Raw genomic sequence first — 18,989 nt, forward strand, 5'->3', positions numbered from 1 at the left:
GCCATTCTGGCATTGGGGAGACAATTCCATGATCCCCCGAGTCTCTAGCACAGACCCGGGTACTGCCAAACTGCCTTTCCCGGGGTTTCACTGCAGCTGCTGCTGCTGCCAACCCCTCAGACAGGTTTCTGCCCTCCTGGGGTCCAGCCAGGCCTGTCCCAGGAAGGCAGAACAAAGGACTTCCTCAAAGAGAGGGTGTTACACCCTCTCCCTTTGGAAAAAGGTGTCCGGGCTGGGGAGGAGTAGCCTCCCCCAGCCTCTGGAAATGCTTTGATGGGCACAGATGGTGCCTATCTCTGCATAAGCCAGTCTACACCGGTTCAGGGATCGCCCCAGCCCTGCTCTGGCGCGAAACAGGACAAAGGAAAGGGGAGTGACCACTCCCCTGACCTGCACCTCCCATGGGAGGTGCCCAGAGCTCATCCAGTGTGCTCCAGACCTCTGCCATCTTGGAAACAGAGGTGCTGCTGGCACACTGGACTGCTCTGAGTGGCCAGTGCCAGCAGGTGACGTCAGAGACTCCTTCTGATAGGCTCTTACCAGTGTTGCTAGCCTATCCTCCTTCCTAGGTAGCCAAACCTCCTTTTCTGGCTATTTATGGTCTCTGCTTTGGGGAATTCTTTAGATAACGAATGCAAGAGCTCATCAGAGTTCCTCTGAATCTCTCTCTTCACCTTCTGCCAAAGGATCGACCGCTGACTGCTCAGGACGCCTGCAAAACCGCAACAAAGTAGCAAAGACGACTACTGCAACCTTGTATCGCTGATCCTGCCGCTTTCTCGCCTGTTTCCTGTTGGTGCATGCTCTGGTGGTAGCATGCCTCCTTCTTGCACCAGGAGCTCTGAAGAAATCTCCTGTGGGACGACGGAATCCTCCCCCTGCAACCGCAGGCAACAAAAGACTGCATCACCGGTCCTCTGGGTCCCCTCTCAGCACGACGAGCGTGGTCCCTGGAACTCAGCAACTCTGTCCAAGTGACTCCCAAAGTCCAGTGACTCTTCAGTCCAAGTTTGGCGGAGGTAAGTCCTTGCCTCCCCACGCTAGACTGCATTGCTAGGTACCGCGTGATTTGCAGCTGCTCCGGCTCCTGTGCACTCTTCCAGGATTTCCTTCGTGCACAGCCAAGCCTGGCTCCCCGACACTCTAACCTGCAGTGCACAACCTCCTGAGTTGTCCTCCGGTGTCGTGGGACTCCCTTTTGTGTCTTCGTATGAGCTCCGATTCACTCCTCTTCCAAGTGCCTGTTCCGGTAGTTCTGCGGGTGCTGCCTGCTTCTGTGAGGGCTTCCTGACTTGCTGGGCGCCCCCTCTGTCTCCTCATCCAAGTGGCGACATCCTGGTCCCTCCTGGGCCACAGCAGCATCCAAAAACCCTAACCGCGACCCTTGCAGCTAGCACGGCTTGTTTGCGGTCTTTCTGCATGGGAACACCTCTGCAAGCTTCTTCACGACGTGGGACATCCATCCTCCAAAGGGGAAGTTCCTAGCCCTCTTCGTTCTTGCAGAATCCACAGCTTCTACCATCCGGTGGCAGCTTCTTTTCACCCTCAGTTGGCATTTCCTGGGCATCTGCCCAATCTCGACTTTGTCGCGACTCTTGGACTTGGTCCCCTTGTTCCACAGGTACTCTCGTCCGGAAATCCACTTTGGTTACTTTGCTGGTGTTGGTCTTCCTTGCAGAATTCCCCTATCGCGACTTCTGTGCTCTCTGGGGAATATAGGTGCACTTTACACCTACTTTTCAGGGCCTTGGGGTGGGCTATTTTTCTAACCCTCACTGTTTTCTTACAGTCCCAGGGGTCTATTCGTGGTTCGCATTCCACTTTTGGAGTATATGGTTTGTGTTGCCCCTATACCTATGTGCTCCTATTGCAATCTACTGTAATTCTACATTGCTTGCATTACTTCCTTTTGCTATTACTGCATATTTTTGGTATTGTGTACATATATCTTGTGTATATTTGGCATCCTCATACTGAGGGTACTCACTGAGATACTTTTGGCATATTGTCATAAAAATAAAGTACCTTTATTTTTAGTATATCTGTGTATTGTGTTTTCTTATGATATTGTGCATATGACACCAGTGGTATAGTAGGAGCTTTGCATGTCTCCTAGTTCAGCCTAAGCTGCTCTGCTATAGCTACCTTCTATCAGCCTAAGCTGCTAGAAACACCTCTTCTACACTAATAAGGGATAACTGGACCTGGTACAGAGTGTAAGTACCCCTTGGTACCCACTACAAGCCAGGCCAGCCTCCTACAAGTGACAGATGTGTCACTTCTGTGCTGGGGTGGCCATCTTGAAGAGGTAGAGATCAGACAAATCTGGTCTCCGGCAGAGTTCCTGGTCCACATCAACCTGTTGGATCTTCGGGTGAGCCGATCGACATCAAAGGCCTTCCTTCCCTCGAGTGTTCAAAGAAAACACCTGCACCATTCCCCACTTCTATTAAATTAATTAGACGGCATAGGTCAGCCATAATAGTTAGAGTTTGACTATTTTAAATTTGATAGATAGCTTTGGCCTTAACAACTTAGGACAGGCTGGGGTTGTGGACCATATGCTTAGAGGCCTTGCATCTGTGGACATGGCTTGAATGGCATTGGATTTCCCTGGAGATTCAACACATGGTGGGCTCTCTGAATGCCAGGGAAGACAAACTCAGCTGTAGAAGCCTAGCTGATCACAAATGGCATCTCCGTCAAGAGCTGGTGCGAGGTCTCTTTCAAGAATGGAGAGAACATAGGTTAGATCTATTTGCCACTGCCAAGACAATGCAGTGTCAGCACTTCTGCACCTTGGAGTTTCCAAGGCAGCTCTTGCATGGAGACACTTTTAATTTCAAGTGCAGTTCCGGACTCTTGTACGTCTTTCCACAGTCACCACTCCTGCTCAGAGTTCTTAAGAAGATCAGGAACGACCTGGCCCAAGTCATTCATGTGGTTCAGGGTTGGGCACAAAGTGTCTGGGATCCTGAGAAATTGAGCATGAGCATCGGTCCTCCAGTCAGGCTGCTTCTTTGGTAGTATCTTCTGTTGCAGCAGCAGGGGAGAATCTGAAAACTGCAACTCTGTCCCTTCCTCCTTTGTGTGTAGAGATTGAGCGGAAACAATTGACAGCTTTTGACCTTCATCCCAAAGTCTGTGATGTTAATCTGGCAGCCAGGCGCCAATCCACCAGACGGTAGAAGCCTTCAGCTGGGACAAATTTGTGGCATGGTGTGCATCCAGTACTGTGAGCCCTCTCTCTGCACCCCTTTCCCGGGATTCACTTTTTGTACTCTGTTTGGCCCAGCAGGGCTTTGCTCTGGACACAGATAAGGGCTGCTTTTGGCATTCTTCCATTTTCTCGACAATACTTCGTTGTTCAAGTCACCTGTGGTGAGGAGGTTCCTTAAAGGTCTCCAACATTTGTTTCCTCCCAGACAATTCATCATTCCCCAGTGCAAATTAAATTTAGTTCTGACCTGTCACATGGGCCAGAATGGTCAAGAAACTGCTCGCAAGGTAGAGGAGCAAGTAAAAAGCAAGTAGTAGCTGGTTCTAGAAATGTACCAACATTAATTGCTTCAGGTCAAGGAGTTAGGGGAGCAAAAGGCAGTTGGTTGACATTTTCTTTGAGGCTTAGTATGACAAGAACGCTCCTTACTCTGGTCTAGTTTGTAATTACATGTAATTACTTCTTATGTAATTTTTGATTGCTTTCCTGATCAGCACTATTGTGCCTGGTACTGTCTCCACTGCGATTGACAGATCTAACAAGGTGAGTGTCTTTACCAACCAGTCATCTTAACTCTGTCTTATTGCACAAAAGCCCTTAACCTGTCAGTCAAAAGCTTGTTGCACCTTAAAAGCAAGCCCTTGCCTCTGCAAAAAACAAGCCCCTGAATGCTTGCAGCTGGATAGAGAAAGATTTCTGGGAAAATATGTGATTAGGGGTGCTAGCCTGAAGTAGCAGGGAAAACAAGGAAGTGGTTGAAGAAAGGAATTGATTAGAGTGCTGTTGCAGGATCAAGAGCCTTTAATTTGTAGGTGCTGCATCACAGAGAAAGGTAAGCAGAATGATGAAGCAAGTTTTCTTTATGTACGTTGGCAGTGTCCCTGGACATTGGAGTTATTCCAATACGTACAAAAAACTTCTGATTTCCACTTTAAAAAAATATGACCACAAGCATATCTTAACCGAGCCATGGTGCGTTGCAGCTTTAAATTACCATCTCCACTTGCACACAGGCTGTGAGCACACATAATGTTCCCCATTCAAATGACCCGTGTGAACAAACCTAGCTCTAACTAGTGATTTTTTTTTTTTTACATGCACTTTGTTAGAGCAGTGGTGCCCAACCAGTGTTCTGGGGACCTCTGGGTGTCCACGAAGCTTACTCAAGGGGTCCCCGACTGCTCAGAAAATTAAATATTATCAGATTAACAAAGGGTATATAGAATTTAAAAAATCTAAATGTAACTGAACATTTTAAAATGTTCTATAAATGTGAAGGAATTTAAATTTGGAGGCTAAAATTAAGTTGTTGTCCTCATTTTGATTTGTCGAAGCAGTGCAAGTGCATCAAACAGATTGCAGTATGGACAACTAGTGGCCTCAAATGAATTTTGAAAACGTCCATCACTTACATTTATTTTTTTATATTTGTTTGTGAATTAAATAAATGATAAAAAATGTTGTGTATTTATTTGAAAAATGCTTGTTTCTTTATTTTGTGTGTATTGTTTTGCGTTTCCAGCCATTGAAAATGGTTAAGCTGGGGTTCTCCTGCTTCAGCTAATGACTCAGTGGGGGGTCCCCGGGTTCCAGTAGTGTTTCATTGGGGTCCTTAGGTTCCAGTAATAATGAAGTGCGGGTCCACATGATTCAAAAGGCTGACAACCACTCGTTTAGAGTATTCCCCTTTAAAGCGCAACACCCTTGTCTGCTGCTTTAGAAATACAGAACTCACATTTTTTGCTTTTTTGTCTCTGCTTTCACCATCGTAGCAGCTTCTTGATATTTAGCTCAGGTTTTGTCTGCAGTACACGAGCTGTCACCTGCTAAAGGTACACTCAGTCATTTTTGCCTGGTTTATTCTGGAATTGCATAACAGCTGCTGTGGTTTTACCTCCATCAAAACCCTATCAGGGAAAGCTGATCTTTTTACAGCCAACTGTCAATTTCATTGTCAAAGCCTTGCGGAGAGATTTAAGTATTGAACCAGTTCTCTGCAAAATAATCTGATAACTTAATTTGAATGTAATGCTTTGCCTGAAAATCATCAAACTCATCTTTTTATTTTTTAGAGTTAGAATTTCTAGGGACAACAATTGTGACAGACCTTAAGTTCATCAGTACTTGTCATTGCCTATTGTCCACTGAGTAGTGAAGGCTAGTGGACTTGTCTCCTTGTGTTGATTGGGCCAGAGAGCCCTGATGTATATCAAGCAATTAGACAAAGCCTAAAAATGGTGAATAGTTCTTCGTTAAATCCCTTTATATCTGTTTCACTACTTTTGTAGTGCGAGTTGACAGGAGAGTCCCTTCCATTTGGTTGTGATACTTCACAAGAACATAAATGTTGAAGGCAAACCTTTGAAAGGGTTTTTGATTCCCATTTTCATCCCATATCATGTTACAGAAGCCGTTTTAGCCAATATTTGCCCACTTTTTTAGTGTGAAAAATAAAAGGGTGAGAATAAACGTATAACAATGGGAGTCGAGCCCTGCTATTTCGAGTAATCCCCCTTTTCTGGCGAGTTCGCCTTATGCTGCTATGAGGAATATATGAGGCTTTATAGAAATGCTTCATCAATGTTCTGTTCCATTTTCTCTGCTGTTCTTAGGTAGATGATCTCACATACCTGGGTGAATGTTTCCATCTTATTAACTTCGAAAAGAGGTGGGATAAATGCTTCAAACATGCTTGTTGCTTGGGTTGAAATGGGGTGCCCATTGCTAGGCTGACCAGAAGATAAGTATTGTTAGGCCAAAACATACATGAGCGGTGTCGACAGTGAGTGTGCTAACGGGCCCCAGTCAATACATTAAATCAGAATGAGTCTTCTTTAATTATAGTTTATTGGACACACCTCTATCCAGGAGTAAGTTGTGGCTCTGCTGTACCACTGTTAGAGCATACAGTCTTGTGTTACTGAGGCTGCGTGGGAGTGTCGAAAACAACAATAATACATTGTGTTTGGAAATTGGTTATTGCATTTGATCATATCAAAGTAATTCTGGTAGTGTAGATCTGTGGCACTAAAGCTGGAAGCAAATAAGATGTTGCAGTTCAAATGTATATGTTACAGTAACAAATGGTATTTGTGACCCATTCAAATGCATTACTTAACTGTACACATCTTAAATATTGCTCTCCATTCTCTTTTTTTCTTTTTTATAGGAGTTTCTCGTTTTTTTCGTAATGGTGGCACTTTAAGAAAAGATGCAATTGCTGCGAGTATTGAGAAAATACATCAAATCTTGCAGTGGTTTGAAAGTCAGGACAGGCTGCACTTTTATGCAAGCTCTTTGTTGTTTGTTTACGAAGGTTCATCTCAGCAAATGACTACACCATTGGGTGCAGAAACTTGGGTAGAAAAGCAAGGCATGCTCAATGGACCCCTACCAGAGAAATCCTTGGAACATAACAACAACATTCAACTAGTTGATTCCTCGGAAAATGGAACAATAGAGCCCTCAGTCGGAAGAAGCCTTTCAGAAGTGTGTGCACGCAATAAGAAAGTGTGCTGTAAGAAAGTATGCTGTAAAAGGCTCCACAGCCAGGTCTCCCCAAAAGTAGAACCCATGGACCCAGACAACTCAGGGGAGAGCAATATGAGTGTTTCAGAGGAACACCTCAATGGAAATGTGGCGTCTCAACTGGAAAGCATCTTCTGCCATATCCCCACCATACTCAAGAATAGTGAAGATGTCGAAGTGAGGATGATAGACTTTGCTCACGTATTCCCGAGCAATGCAAGGGATGAGGGTTATATCTATGGACTGAAGCATTTAATTGAAGTTCTGCAAAATATTTTAGCACACTGACTAGTTCAGCCGAATCGCATTTGTTAGGTCCAGTGAGAACTATATGAGCAACAAAAGATGAATAATGTATGCACTTGTAATTCTGTTTAGGTGGGTTATTGTGATTCTACTATTCTATATTAGCCTTTCTACTTTTGTCAGAAAGATTTAACTTTTTATAGTCTTACTCAGGAAAAAGAAACTGGTATTTGCACGTTCTTAAACTGGTATTTGTGCGTCCTTGAACTGGAAAAATGGAGAAGCTGAGCCATTGGTAGTATACCAAAACTGTTGGGGCTGTAAAGGTAAAGCAAAGGCTTAGTTTCAAATCAGAAGAAAAGACCAACTTGCAAAATTAATGGTGCAGGTGACAAATCTTTTGTGTAGTCTGTAAGAAGTCTGATTTGATCAAACGGACAAGCCAGAGCTTAATATTTTTTGTGGATCTCCTCAGCACTATTAATATAAATGTATGGGATTGATTGCAACAAAATTAATTTATGGTCACAAGTACTTAGTTGTGATGTCATGAATATAATTCTGCTGCACCCACTAGTATGACGAAATTATGAGGATGGATTTATTTGATTGATTGGTTTATTGCCATTTTCCGTAACTGGGTTTTTTGTTAATCTTCCTTTGATTAAAAATGTATCTAGCCATTCACCCTTGACACCGAACCATTGGTACTGTGTATTTAGAGCAATTTGGTACAACACTGGTGATCAAAGGATGTTCCAAGATTGTTTGCCATGCATATATGCAGAAAGAACTTGAAATAAGACAGATTAATCACAACACAAGAGCCTTTAAACACATTTACATTCAATGTAGTCAAATAGCCCATTCTGCTAGTGACAGTCTTTCAAAGAAGTTATCTTTTTGCTTTGCTCATCGCACTTCATTGTTATTAGTGTAATAAAGTAGGCTGTGGAAAGAGTGTTTCCTTTTTTGTTTATGTAACTTGCTTTCAAGCTAGTCCTTCTGTAGACAAAGCTAAATTTATAATGGCTACTTACAATTATGTTATATGTTGTTTGTCTGAAGTAAACTCTGGGATGTTCTTTTGTGTATATACATACCTCTCCTCCACGTAGTCTCCTTATACATTGGTTAGGATATATATTTCTACATAATGCAGCACTGTCTTATTTATGGGGGAGAGCTCAAACAGACAATGAGATTTATGCTGCTTTGTTTTCTGGATTTTGGGTCTTCACAATTTTGTGACTAATTTAATTGAGACTGGATAACTATAGATCTAGTAATAAGGCAATATTGATGTTGGTTTTTATGTTTTATTTGGTTATATAGATAAATGTATTGGTTGGTGAAAGCACTGTGATATTTTCCTTGGATTCCAAACAAATATGGATAATGTGTTGTCATGGTAGGGTTTTGCCTATTAAACTGGAAATGCTAAGTAGAATAACAAATGTGCCAGCGGGTAGCGATGATCGTTTCCCAATATCACCAAAACAAAATCTGCCCAGTGCTCATTGGTAAGTCCAGGATTTGATGAGGGCCTAATGTTCATATTTTGAGGAGAAACATGCTTGTAGGAAAAAAGTTTATTGTGAGGGGCAAACACCACACCTGTAAAACTGGGCTTAAGAATGGCAGCGTTCCCATTTGACATGCAGGTTTTTGCTCCATGTGTAAGAGACCTTCTGTTTATGACGTTGAACTCTTAAAAGACATCTTAGTATTGAGGATAATAGCTCATTAGCCTAGTCTTTGTTGTCACATGCCTTACAAATCAAGTCACTCACCTTATTCTGTTGATGGGGTTCCTTTTTAATGCTTCTAAATGTCAACATTTTTAACACTCTTTTGAACCTGTGATAGTTATATCAACATCGTACATGCTACTTTAAATTTAAGCTTCTTTTAGCACTGCAAAATGAACAGTCTTGCCCATTTTTCCTTTATAATGTTAATATGTTTTCTCTCAGGATTTGCCTACACCTGATAGACGAAATCATCTGTTTCACCCCACAAACCTTTATTTAGCTAAAAGTGATGGAAAGCTGGGAAAAGTAGTAAAACTCTTATCTCCATATAAAATGTGATCTCTTGAACAATTTTGATCATCTTATAATGCTGAATGTGCACATTTGTTACTGGTGCACTGCTGTATGAAATTCGAACCCGTGAACATGGGCATTGCCCTGGCAAACACCAGCAAATATTTGAGTGGTGCATTGCACTTACAGCAGAGTTTCACTGAGGAATCCTACTTTTTTTCCTGTGCAAATGGATGTTGTATGTCAATGGAGAGTAGCAGTTTCAGGTGTTTTGGGCAGAGAACGGGGTCCATGAATGCACTGCATGTAAGCTGTAGTGTTCTACAGAAGTAGACCAAGGTATTCAATTTAATTTATGTGTACTATACCAAATTCTCAATTTTTTCCTGTTCAACTGCCTAGTTTGTTTCAGCTGGTATATGTATACTGCAGTTTTTCTTTCCTAAGAGATCAACTTTTGGAGCCTGGAAACCTAATAGGTTATCACTTTATTCCAGATAAGTGTGCAACTTTCCTCAATCTCCCTTTCTTGACACAAACCATTGAAACACATCCCAGACCAAGTTCATATCCTATCAATGGAATATTTTTCTCAGAAAATTTGCGGCTGCATATTACTGAAGTTAGTGCTTACAACAGCCATTTGGACTCCAGATTTCTTTGCCTACGGTAATTAAGACTTGTTAGCAAAGTAAGGTCTCCACCGGTTACACGTTGCAGCAGCTACTTCACAAGAGTTACTTTGTGTAGCAAGACCCTAATTGTATCCCTATGGAGTTGTCCTATCCTGAGCGTCCACGGCAAAGGCCTAGTACACTACTTCTTTCAGGAGCCTTGTACACTACAATTTTCCCAGCCTACAGAAGCAGTCTCCTGGGTTGCACATCCAAGCATTTCCCCCAGCCATGCTTACATTGCTGCTTCATGAACATACTGCTGACCTGGACTCTACACAAAGCTTCTTTGATACCCTTAACCTGTGTGTTCATGGTGATCTGTCTTCAATTGCTTCCATTCATCAGAAATGTCTTCCTTTTTGATTTTAGAAGGTTTTCAATATTTAAAAACTGTTCTTATGAAGAAAAGGTGAAAATGTAGTCAAGATGATTTATAACCGATCTTTATTACTCAGATTAGGCCCTTTATTTTTGCAATTCCTATACTGTCTATGCATGGAGTCTGAGCATACTTAGTGCTTTGGTGTTGGCTAAAAAGAAATGGTTGTTTGTGTAGCCGGTATGTGTCCGTCACATATCTTGTCTTATAAGAATTCTGTTTCCTAGAAGATGATGGTCTCACATGTAGAGTAATTCCGCGATGATGACCAAAAAAGGCTGTGGTGGTGAAGAGATTTTCTCTAGGTTCAGACTACCGTATTAGAGACAGGTTCATACATAATTTAAAATGGGACATCTGAATGTATTTTCGAGATGCTATGTTTTTAAAAAGATTTTAATTATGTGTGGATCACCTTTTAAATTTAAAAGATTGAACATTTCTATTTCATTAATTTTATTTCTAAAACATTTCAAGATCTGTTTAAATACAAAGATGCATATGTCTTTTATTAACAGCCACCAAACCATAACACGAGAAATCCATTTTCCATTTGATCTTAGAACATATTTTGCTGCAAAGTCGTGTGCTTTGAAAAACACCCTTTCATCCTGAACATTGTCTGAACTGAGGAAAAGTTACATCCCTTGTTTTAACCGGGAGAAGAAATTAACCTGGTAAAAATAATGTTTCAAAGCTTACATTCTTTCATTTCAATTCTACATTTCTTGAGTGGGAGCATGATAAATGAACTTTCCCAGCTTTTATCAGTCTAAAATAGAGACTGAGACATCAAGAGTGTTTATCGAGAAGGTTCTTCTCTGCTTTGCAGTTTAAAAAATAATGTATCTTACAAAGAATGAACACCTTCTTCCAAACTCACCTCTTCTTCCTCAATAACTCTGCCACCTTTAATTTCTTAGTAGTCTTCAGTTTCTTGTATTCCGTCAGACCACACCTAACTCGTAGATTTTTATTGTAGGCTTCTCGTTCTTCTGTACATTGCATTTCACTCACGTCTTTTCTCCTCTAGGGTAGCCATTTATATCCATAAATCATTTTCCATCTTCACGTACATTGTCCTAGCACCTCAGGTTACCATGGTGCAAAGGGAGAATTGAGGCTGAGTAGCTTTTGACTGTCACAGGACATTGATCTGAAGGTCCGCTACCACCCAGCACATTAAAGGCAAACACTTACGGGTAAGGTGGCAGATCAAATGTGCACACTAGGATAAGGCTGCATTTTTTTTTTTTTTTTTTTACTGAATGCATGTGGTGAGATATGGTCTCTTTAAAGCATCCTGAAAATATTGTTATTTTGAAGTGTATCAAAAACCAAACATATATTTCCAATTGGGAATGAATGACCAGAGAGAAAAAGATTGAAAGCAATGCTTTCCAAACCAAGCACCCTTCACAAACTGTTAAACAAAATGTAACCAAACGTAAAATAATTAGAAACTATTTAAATGGATAACTATTCAAAATTTAGAAATAAACTGTCTTGTTTCAAGAAAATCAAGTTAGTAATAGTGAGTGACATTTCGCATCTTAAATGAACCATTTTGACACTTTTTTTTTTATTTTATTTTTTTATCCCATCATCTTTTTTGGACAGGTTATACTATTCTTTGATACTATGTCTTAAATACTTTAAGTATCTTTAAAATAGACTTAACATTTTTCCAAACACATAAGTTAGAATATAGTATAATGACTGTAAAACTTTAGAGCTCTGAAATACGTTGTATTACTTTTGTTCTGTGAGGTTTGTTTTTAGTTATACATTTATTTCAGAATTTCAAGAAAGTTACACTTGTTTGGAAAAAGCTTACACATCATTAATTTTAACCTGTGAGCTTTTAAAAGATTAGGTTTCTCATGGCAGAATGTCATAGAGATTACTCATAATTTAGTAACAAGCTACTCCTAATTTAGTAACAAGCAAGATCATCTTTTTTTAACTTAAAATATTTAGCTTATTTGAAAATGTGGGTCGTCTTACATTTTCTATGTGTTGAATCCTTTCTGGAAGATCAATAGTTCCTTCTTTCTCATTGCCGTTTCCAAGGATTGAAATATGATTTGTGATCGTTCCTAGCCTTCAGTGAAGCTGGAGATTAATCTTGCATCTTCTATTTTGATCAGCAATATTACAAATTGCCGTGTTTGTCAGATTGTCACATTGATTTTTTTCAAAATATTTTTAAAAATAAATTTGTGGGCGTTTTTGATCTGACTTATCAGTTGATAACTTCCAGCTGTAGAACTCATTTGGGACCACATATTTGACTTGCTTCTCATGCCTGTAATGACATGCCCACTTCAGCTGTTGCAACCGTCTTAATATCTTTGCTATTTTCAAAATGAAAAAGTCTCATTGAGATCAAAGGTTGTTATTTTATTTTGTTGGCTATGTGATTGATTGAGTAACATTTTAATAGTTTGCTTCCATTTTGCTGAAGTAGAGTGACTAACTTTGATGGTGCATAAGGAATCCAGACCTATCCTTAGTGCCCTTTTTCTGTCTGCTTTGTATCCAACTCTACATGCTTCACACGTTTATCCTTGATTCTGTAATTTGTCTATTCCAGTTTCTGTTTCAAGGTTGGTTTTTTTAAATAAATTTGAAAATGTTGTCTCTAACAGCTAGGAGAAGAATGTCGAAGCAATCTCTGCACATAGAGTCAGAATGTAGTTGGTAATGCTGTTATAATAGAACATACCTTTCTATTCATCCCCTCTTCCCCTGAATTTATGGGTCTAGGAGAAGATTTTCTCTTGGGAATGTTTGATGTTGGTTCTGTGTTATGTTGCAATATCCCTGCAAGCCTATTGGGTCTAGTTGACTGAATCAATGCAAAAACACATGTTAGCACTTTAATTTCTATGTAGTTGAAGAACATCAGTCATGTTTTAGGTTTCCAAGAACTTTTATGTTTGAAGTCAATCTCATGTTCACTTGCAAGACAGAACACTGCCTTTTTGGGATTTGCCAAACATTGTAATTGGCTTTAATATTTTTGGGTCTTATAATATTTTTGTGAAAGTTCTGTTGCTGTACACTCAGATATCATAAAGAAATTATGTAAACTAGTGCACCATGTTGACCTTATTTGTCTTTACAAGATGAGTATCATTTTCACAGGGTTTACAAAAGCAAGTACGTGTAAGTTTATACTGTACGTGACTGACATAAGTAAATGGCCGCACCTTATGGCAGTGGTAGTGTTTAATACATGATGCAGCATGATAAACCACAATTGTGAATACCAAATAGTTTGTAATGGTCGCCAAAATCTTGAAATTAAGCCCCTTTATAAGACGGTAACAAGTTAATTATTTTCATTACATTTAATTGATATTGCTGATGAATTCAACAATTTACATAAGTGTCATACCTGTCAAATATGGTTCCTAGATGATTACTTCAGTATTTTTAATTTTTTGTTTTAATATGGGGCTGTTCATTTATTGACTACAGTGCTTTTTACATTCACTATTGTAGTGCTTACACTAATAATGAAAAAGCAGTTTTTAAGGTCATTGTAGTTCTTTTCCTACCATTCATGAGCTCTCACCTATTTTCTCTTAGCATGAAAAAAACATGGCTGAGGAGTGCATTTTCTCCAAAGTTAATACTTGTCTCTCCATTGTTATTAACCCTTGCCAGTTCATTGGCTGGAATTAGTTCACACGTTGTTGATCACAAAGGAGAGGACGTGTAAAATATCTTACGTAGTATATTGCTCTTCTTCAACATGTTTTTGCCCCAGCATGTGCCTTTCCTAGGAAGTTTTTGTGTGTTATCCTTTATGGATGGACCCTTGCTAATTTAGTTTTATTGGTTAATTTGAATTCATTGGCGTTATCATTTGCTGTGTAGATTTGTGTGATGCTTCTGTTAATTGAATACTTCAAAAGACATCTTTCTATTTGGAATTTTCATAAAATGACCTGTGCATAAGAGATTTGTCTGCAACATTTATTTGAAGTAGTTATTTAGAGCTGAAAGTAAATAATGGTTACATATTGTTAGCCCATCTTAAATACGTGCAGGATACTTCACAATGAAATGAATTATATTAGTTATTTGAAAGCATCTAAATATATCTGAAAAGACCCATTCCTTCCATATGCTTTAATCCGTACCAATTTGATGGGGATAATATGTACACTGTCTAAGTTACATTTTATTTTTATCTCACCTTTGATGCATTTTTAAATATTTGTCACAAACCTATTGTTTTTACTATGTGATGGTTGTATAAAGAGATGAAATATCAACTCTGTAACAAATTAATTTGTGACACCAGAGAACAATAGTTGCATAGTAAAATAAATACAACTGAATACTCCGCAAACACTTAGGAATGGGAGCATGATGTTGTAGAGGGTATGTAACCATTATTCTTTGCAATACATTTATTTTTTGTTTTTTAACAACTGTAACTGGGAATTATTACATAATTGAAGTATTGTGATACTTTCCTTTATCACTTAATAATTTCATGAAATACTTGCACTTTTGGATTTCTGGAAAACAAGATGCTTTGGCATGTGATAAATCCACCATTTTAAAGTTTACTTATATAAAAAAATAACTCAAGGTTAATCCTAAAATTGTGAATATGAAAAATAATTGTATACATACACTGTTTTTATTTTGCTGAAATATACATGCATTTCATTTTTTCCCTTGTTTTTCCCTTGTTCTTCGTTTGATTGTGTTGATTGATATGATTGTATTGCTTGTTAGATATGTATGAAGGACTTGTGCAAAATTTTAATCTATTTGGGTTGTGGATTTACATTGGGTTAGTACTGAACATGTTAGTATGAAATGCTTTTCAAATCACAGTAAGATTAAATGTATTATTCTGATTTTAGTATGAAGTAATAGTTGGGGAGATACTCGCAGTAACTTGGATAGCTTTAAAGATTTGAACATTCCTATGATTAAAATGTAAAATATGTATATAGTGCGTCAGGCAAAACAAATCTACTTCTTGAATTTCAATACCTTCATGTTTACAGATGTATTACAAGTATTTTGACTAACAAAGTTTAAAAGTTTTGTTTTAACTGTTTCAAAGGAGTGCCTTTAATCCTGCATGGGGTACCGTGTGGTGAAACAGGAAGCAACGCTGAATACATACTTGTTGAACAGAACTTTAATATGATTACTATCTATAAGTGTCCTCATATTCTACTTTTAAATGAAGTAAATGTATTGTTTAAAATGTTACTATCCCACATTTATTTTATTTGTGAAAAATGCAGTTGTACAATCACATCAGTCTCTTAGCTAGAATTTAATAAACACTTGGAGATTTAAAAAATGAAAGCGCTTGTTGAGGTACTCTTCAGTGATATTACTACATTAAAAAAATAAATATATACTTCTTGCAACTAACAATACATTGCAGCACAGAAACCACCCATATGTAGTAAATACATTGAGATGTATTAACCTGGTTTAATATGGTGGATATCATTTCTATGAAAGTACCAAAGTCAAATGTTTCCCTACACTTATGTTTTTTGGAAGAGTACAACACATATTGGATACCATAGGATAAGTCAGATTTCCAACCGTTTCCATTTTCTACAAAAAGTTTCACATAAATGTTTAAATACTTCAGTCTTTTTCTGTGTTTCATAAAAAATGCTGTGTGCATTGTATTTTGTCACATTAACTCTCCAGCACCTTCACTAGGTTTTGATAATCCGTTAATGTCATCCAGTGTAATAAATAAATAAATACTAGTATTACCTGTAATTTTAAAATCTTTCCATGAAATGAACTTCTAATAGGTAATATTTTTAATATATGCATGCAATTGCTTAAGTATACAGTAAGTGCAGAAAGAAACATATATTTCCTGTCCACTGTAATGATACGCTTAGCCACTTGCAGAAAAGAAAAAGGTTTATATGTCAGCTTCGGGACAAACTGTATTTAAATGATTTTTAAATAATGTTTACATTTGTCTAGCACCCTTTATTTAATTTACCTTTTGCCATCTTATTTTGAGCAAGTAACTGGGACTTCTCTGTTTTAAATGTGCAATGCAAGGGTACAAGATGCATCCCTATTTCTTGGTTGTGGCCACTTAATCTTACCTGCCACCATTTTATTTCAACGGATTGGTGAAAAGAAGCCTAGAATGTGTCATATGTGGAGCTGATGTCTATGGGCACTCTTATTTTTGTGCTTGTGCTGGGAACATATGTCTCCTGTCCATGAATGCAGATTTTCTGTGTGATTTAATTGTTGACTGATACATACAAAGCCTGTGACTAAAGGATTTTGGTCGTAAGCTGCTTTCTAGTTGATGAAACTTGAGTTTTTTCTGTCCTCAGCATGTGTTCCTCAAATCAATTTGAATCTTAGTCTCACCAAATGAATTCTGTATCTTATGTGAATATTTCCTTGCTTTTTAACTGCAAAGGCCCTTCTCTCCTTTGTACTCTTAGAAATTGAAATTAAGTAGGAACTTTAGCAGCAAGGAGATTTGAGTGGCCTTGTGCTTTAGAGAAAGAATGAGACTTCTATCCTGCTGCATTTTGAAAAATATTTTGAGAATCCTAGTTAGTACAGTAGGTGCCTTGGACCCAAAGATGATAGATGTGTCTTTTTAGTTTGAAACCGAGTCCATAGTGGGATGTTACTAAGTTTTGTGAATGTTTGCCCCAACATGCTAGAGATATTGTAGCATAATGAATTGGGTATAGACAGTCTTCTGCTCCAGACAGAATTTGAGAGGAAAAGTAATTCAAATTCAGCAGCTTCATCCTCTTTGAAAGGTATTGGCACACGCTCAAGAGTGGACGCTCCGTACAAGGAGCAGCAGAAGCTCCATTCCTTCTCCACACATATTAAACTGTTCTTTCGAAATGTAACAAAATATTCTTCCTGTACTGTCTTTGTGGTATGTGTAGGAGAACCTTCTTTAAAAATTGCTTATCCAGGTGTGTTGTGGGGAAACCTGGCTAGAGCCTCTAGAATGCATTGCCTTTGACCAGAGGAGCATGAAAATGTGCGCAGCCTTTAGAAGTTTGAGGGATTTTCTTTTAATAAACAACACTTAATTCCTCTTCTTCTCTGCTTCAACTGAATATACTTCTATACACGGACATCACTTTCTAAGTTTCCCTAAAAAGTGAGGGAACTTTAGACCTTTGTGCTTTAAGTGGATGCCGTCTACATTCCTGTTTCCCTAAATATTGCAAAACTGAATAAAGTGGAAACCAAGTGGTTCAGCAGACTTCAAAGGGGAAAGAACCAGCTTCATTGCCAGCGGAGGTTGTAAGCACTGTAGGTTGGTTTGCCAGTAGACATTACTTCAGAATAAGGCTATGTATGGATTGACTTGATAAATGCCAGAGTTCTGTAAAACAGGCATCCTCTTCTGCATTGCAGTTGGCCTCCTACACTCACTAAATGTTTCTAGTAATTCACTAGGTTTTCTCCAATATGTAATTCTGTGTCAGCCATAACGGCTGCTCTGCATAGCCTATGAATGCTTTTCTTTATGAACTCAGGAGCATGTATTCCGTTGGTCAAGTAGGTGGTCCTATATTGTGTCACTGATTTGTCACCATCCTCAAAACATTTTCCATGCTTTTGTAAATCTGTTGATGTCAAGTTTGAATTTGTAGTTGTATGTAAGAAAAGGAGACATTACCAAATTTTGATTAATTTCAGCACCATGACATTCATAGGCTATTTGATTACCAATGTCCAAACTGCTCCCCAATCTCCATTATAGCCAATGTAATACTTTTGTCCAACTTGAGCCATATTTGAAATTGCAGTATTAGGTATGGATGGAATACATTGCCACTGAAGGGATGCATTTTATACTTCTTGTCTTCTGACATTTTAAACACTGAGTGTAAATTATCCAGTTGCCTAAAACATACACATGGTTCTGTAATGAGCCAGTCTAAGGTTTAACATTGTGTTTTTACTGAGTAGCTTTACCCAAGGAGATTGAAGTCCTTACTTTTGAAAAGTAAAGTTTTTGTTCGACGAATCTGATATTTTGCACCCGAATAATGAGTGATGGCACATGGACACTTTAATTTGCTTGGATTTGAACTGGAAACAGTATGTAAGCTTCGGACGCTGCACCTAAACTATTGACTGTGGATGCTAACATTTGATGAATGAATGTACCTGTCTAATCTCATAATATTTGGTTGGGAACTGTACATTGTGTTTTAATCTATTTGAATTTGTTTTGATTGTGAATCTGATTTTAATTTGTAAAACAATCAGAAGGCAGGGTGTGTATGTGCTAATAGTCTGTCAATAAATCTAATAAACTATAGTATAATTTTTGTAATTAACTGACATTTTGATCACTTTATATGTGTATGTTTGATTATAATCAACTGCAAATAAAATTATTCTTCAGCAGAATTTTACTTTTTGAATTTCTTATTTGCTGGGATTGGTATTCAGTACTGTAAACCTATATTTCGCTTACTGTTACAGAGGTCACCACAGCCTGAAGCACTATTTGTGCCACCCAGAGTGACACAAGTAAACATATGACAGCAGGTCTGTCATTGCAGATTTCATGGAAAGTGCAAAGTGTTCAAACTCTGCTTTGCACTCACCATGTGTGATAAAGCCTATGCACTATTTTTAGTATATGTCCGTGACCCCTGAGGTAGGCCTCCTGAGCCCAGGATGCAGGTTGCATAATATTAAGGGTGTGAACATATAAGCGTAAGCTTATATGTTCCTTCTGTCTATTCGGGGCTAATATAAATGATCAGGGGACCATAGGATAACATGGGCTGACACCTAGTCACCTCACGGTTGCCAGCTCCAGTATTGTATTGTATTGTATTGTATTGTATTGTAATATGACT

At 38.6% G+C, this 18,989-nt stretch overlaps 1 protein-coding gene across 1 annotated transcript in view; it reads left to right on the forward strand.

The window, feature by feature from the left end:
- The window catches only part of IPMK (inositol polyphosphate multikinase), a 130,848-nt gene extending 112,317 nt beyond the window's left edge, over nt 1–18,531 (forward strand). The window contains exon 6 of the mRNA XM_069240976.1: nt 6,390–18,531. Within this exon, the coding sequence (XP_069097077.1) occupies nt 6,390–7,036 (647 nt within the window). The 3' untranslated portion in view covers nt 7,037–18,531. The remainder of the gene's footprint in view (nt 1–6,389) is intronic.
- Nucleotides 18,532–18,989: the final 458 nt, after the last annotated feature.

The sequence above is a fragment of the Pleurodeles waltl genome, chromosome 6 (assembly GCF_031143425.1).
Source record: "Pleurodeles waltl isolate 20211129_DDA chromosome 6, aPleWal1.hap1.20221129, whole genome shotgun sequence".
Taxonomy (NCBI): domain Eukaryota; kingdom Metazoa; phylum Chordata; class Amphibia; order Caudata; family Salamandridae; genus Pleurodeles; species Pleurodeles waltl.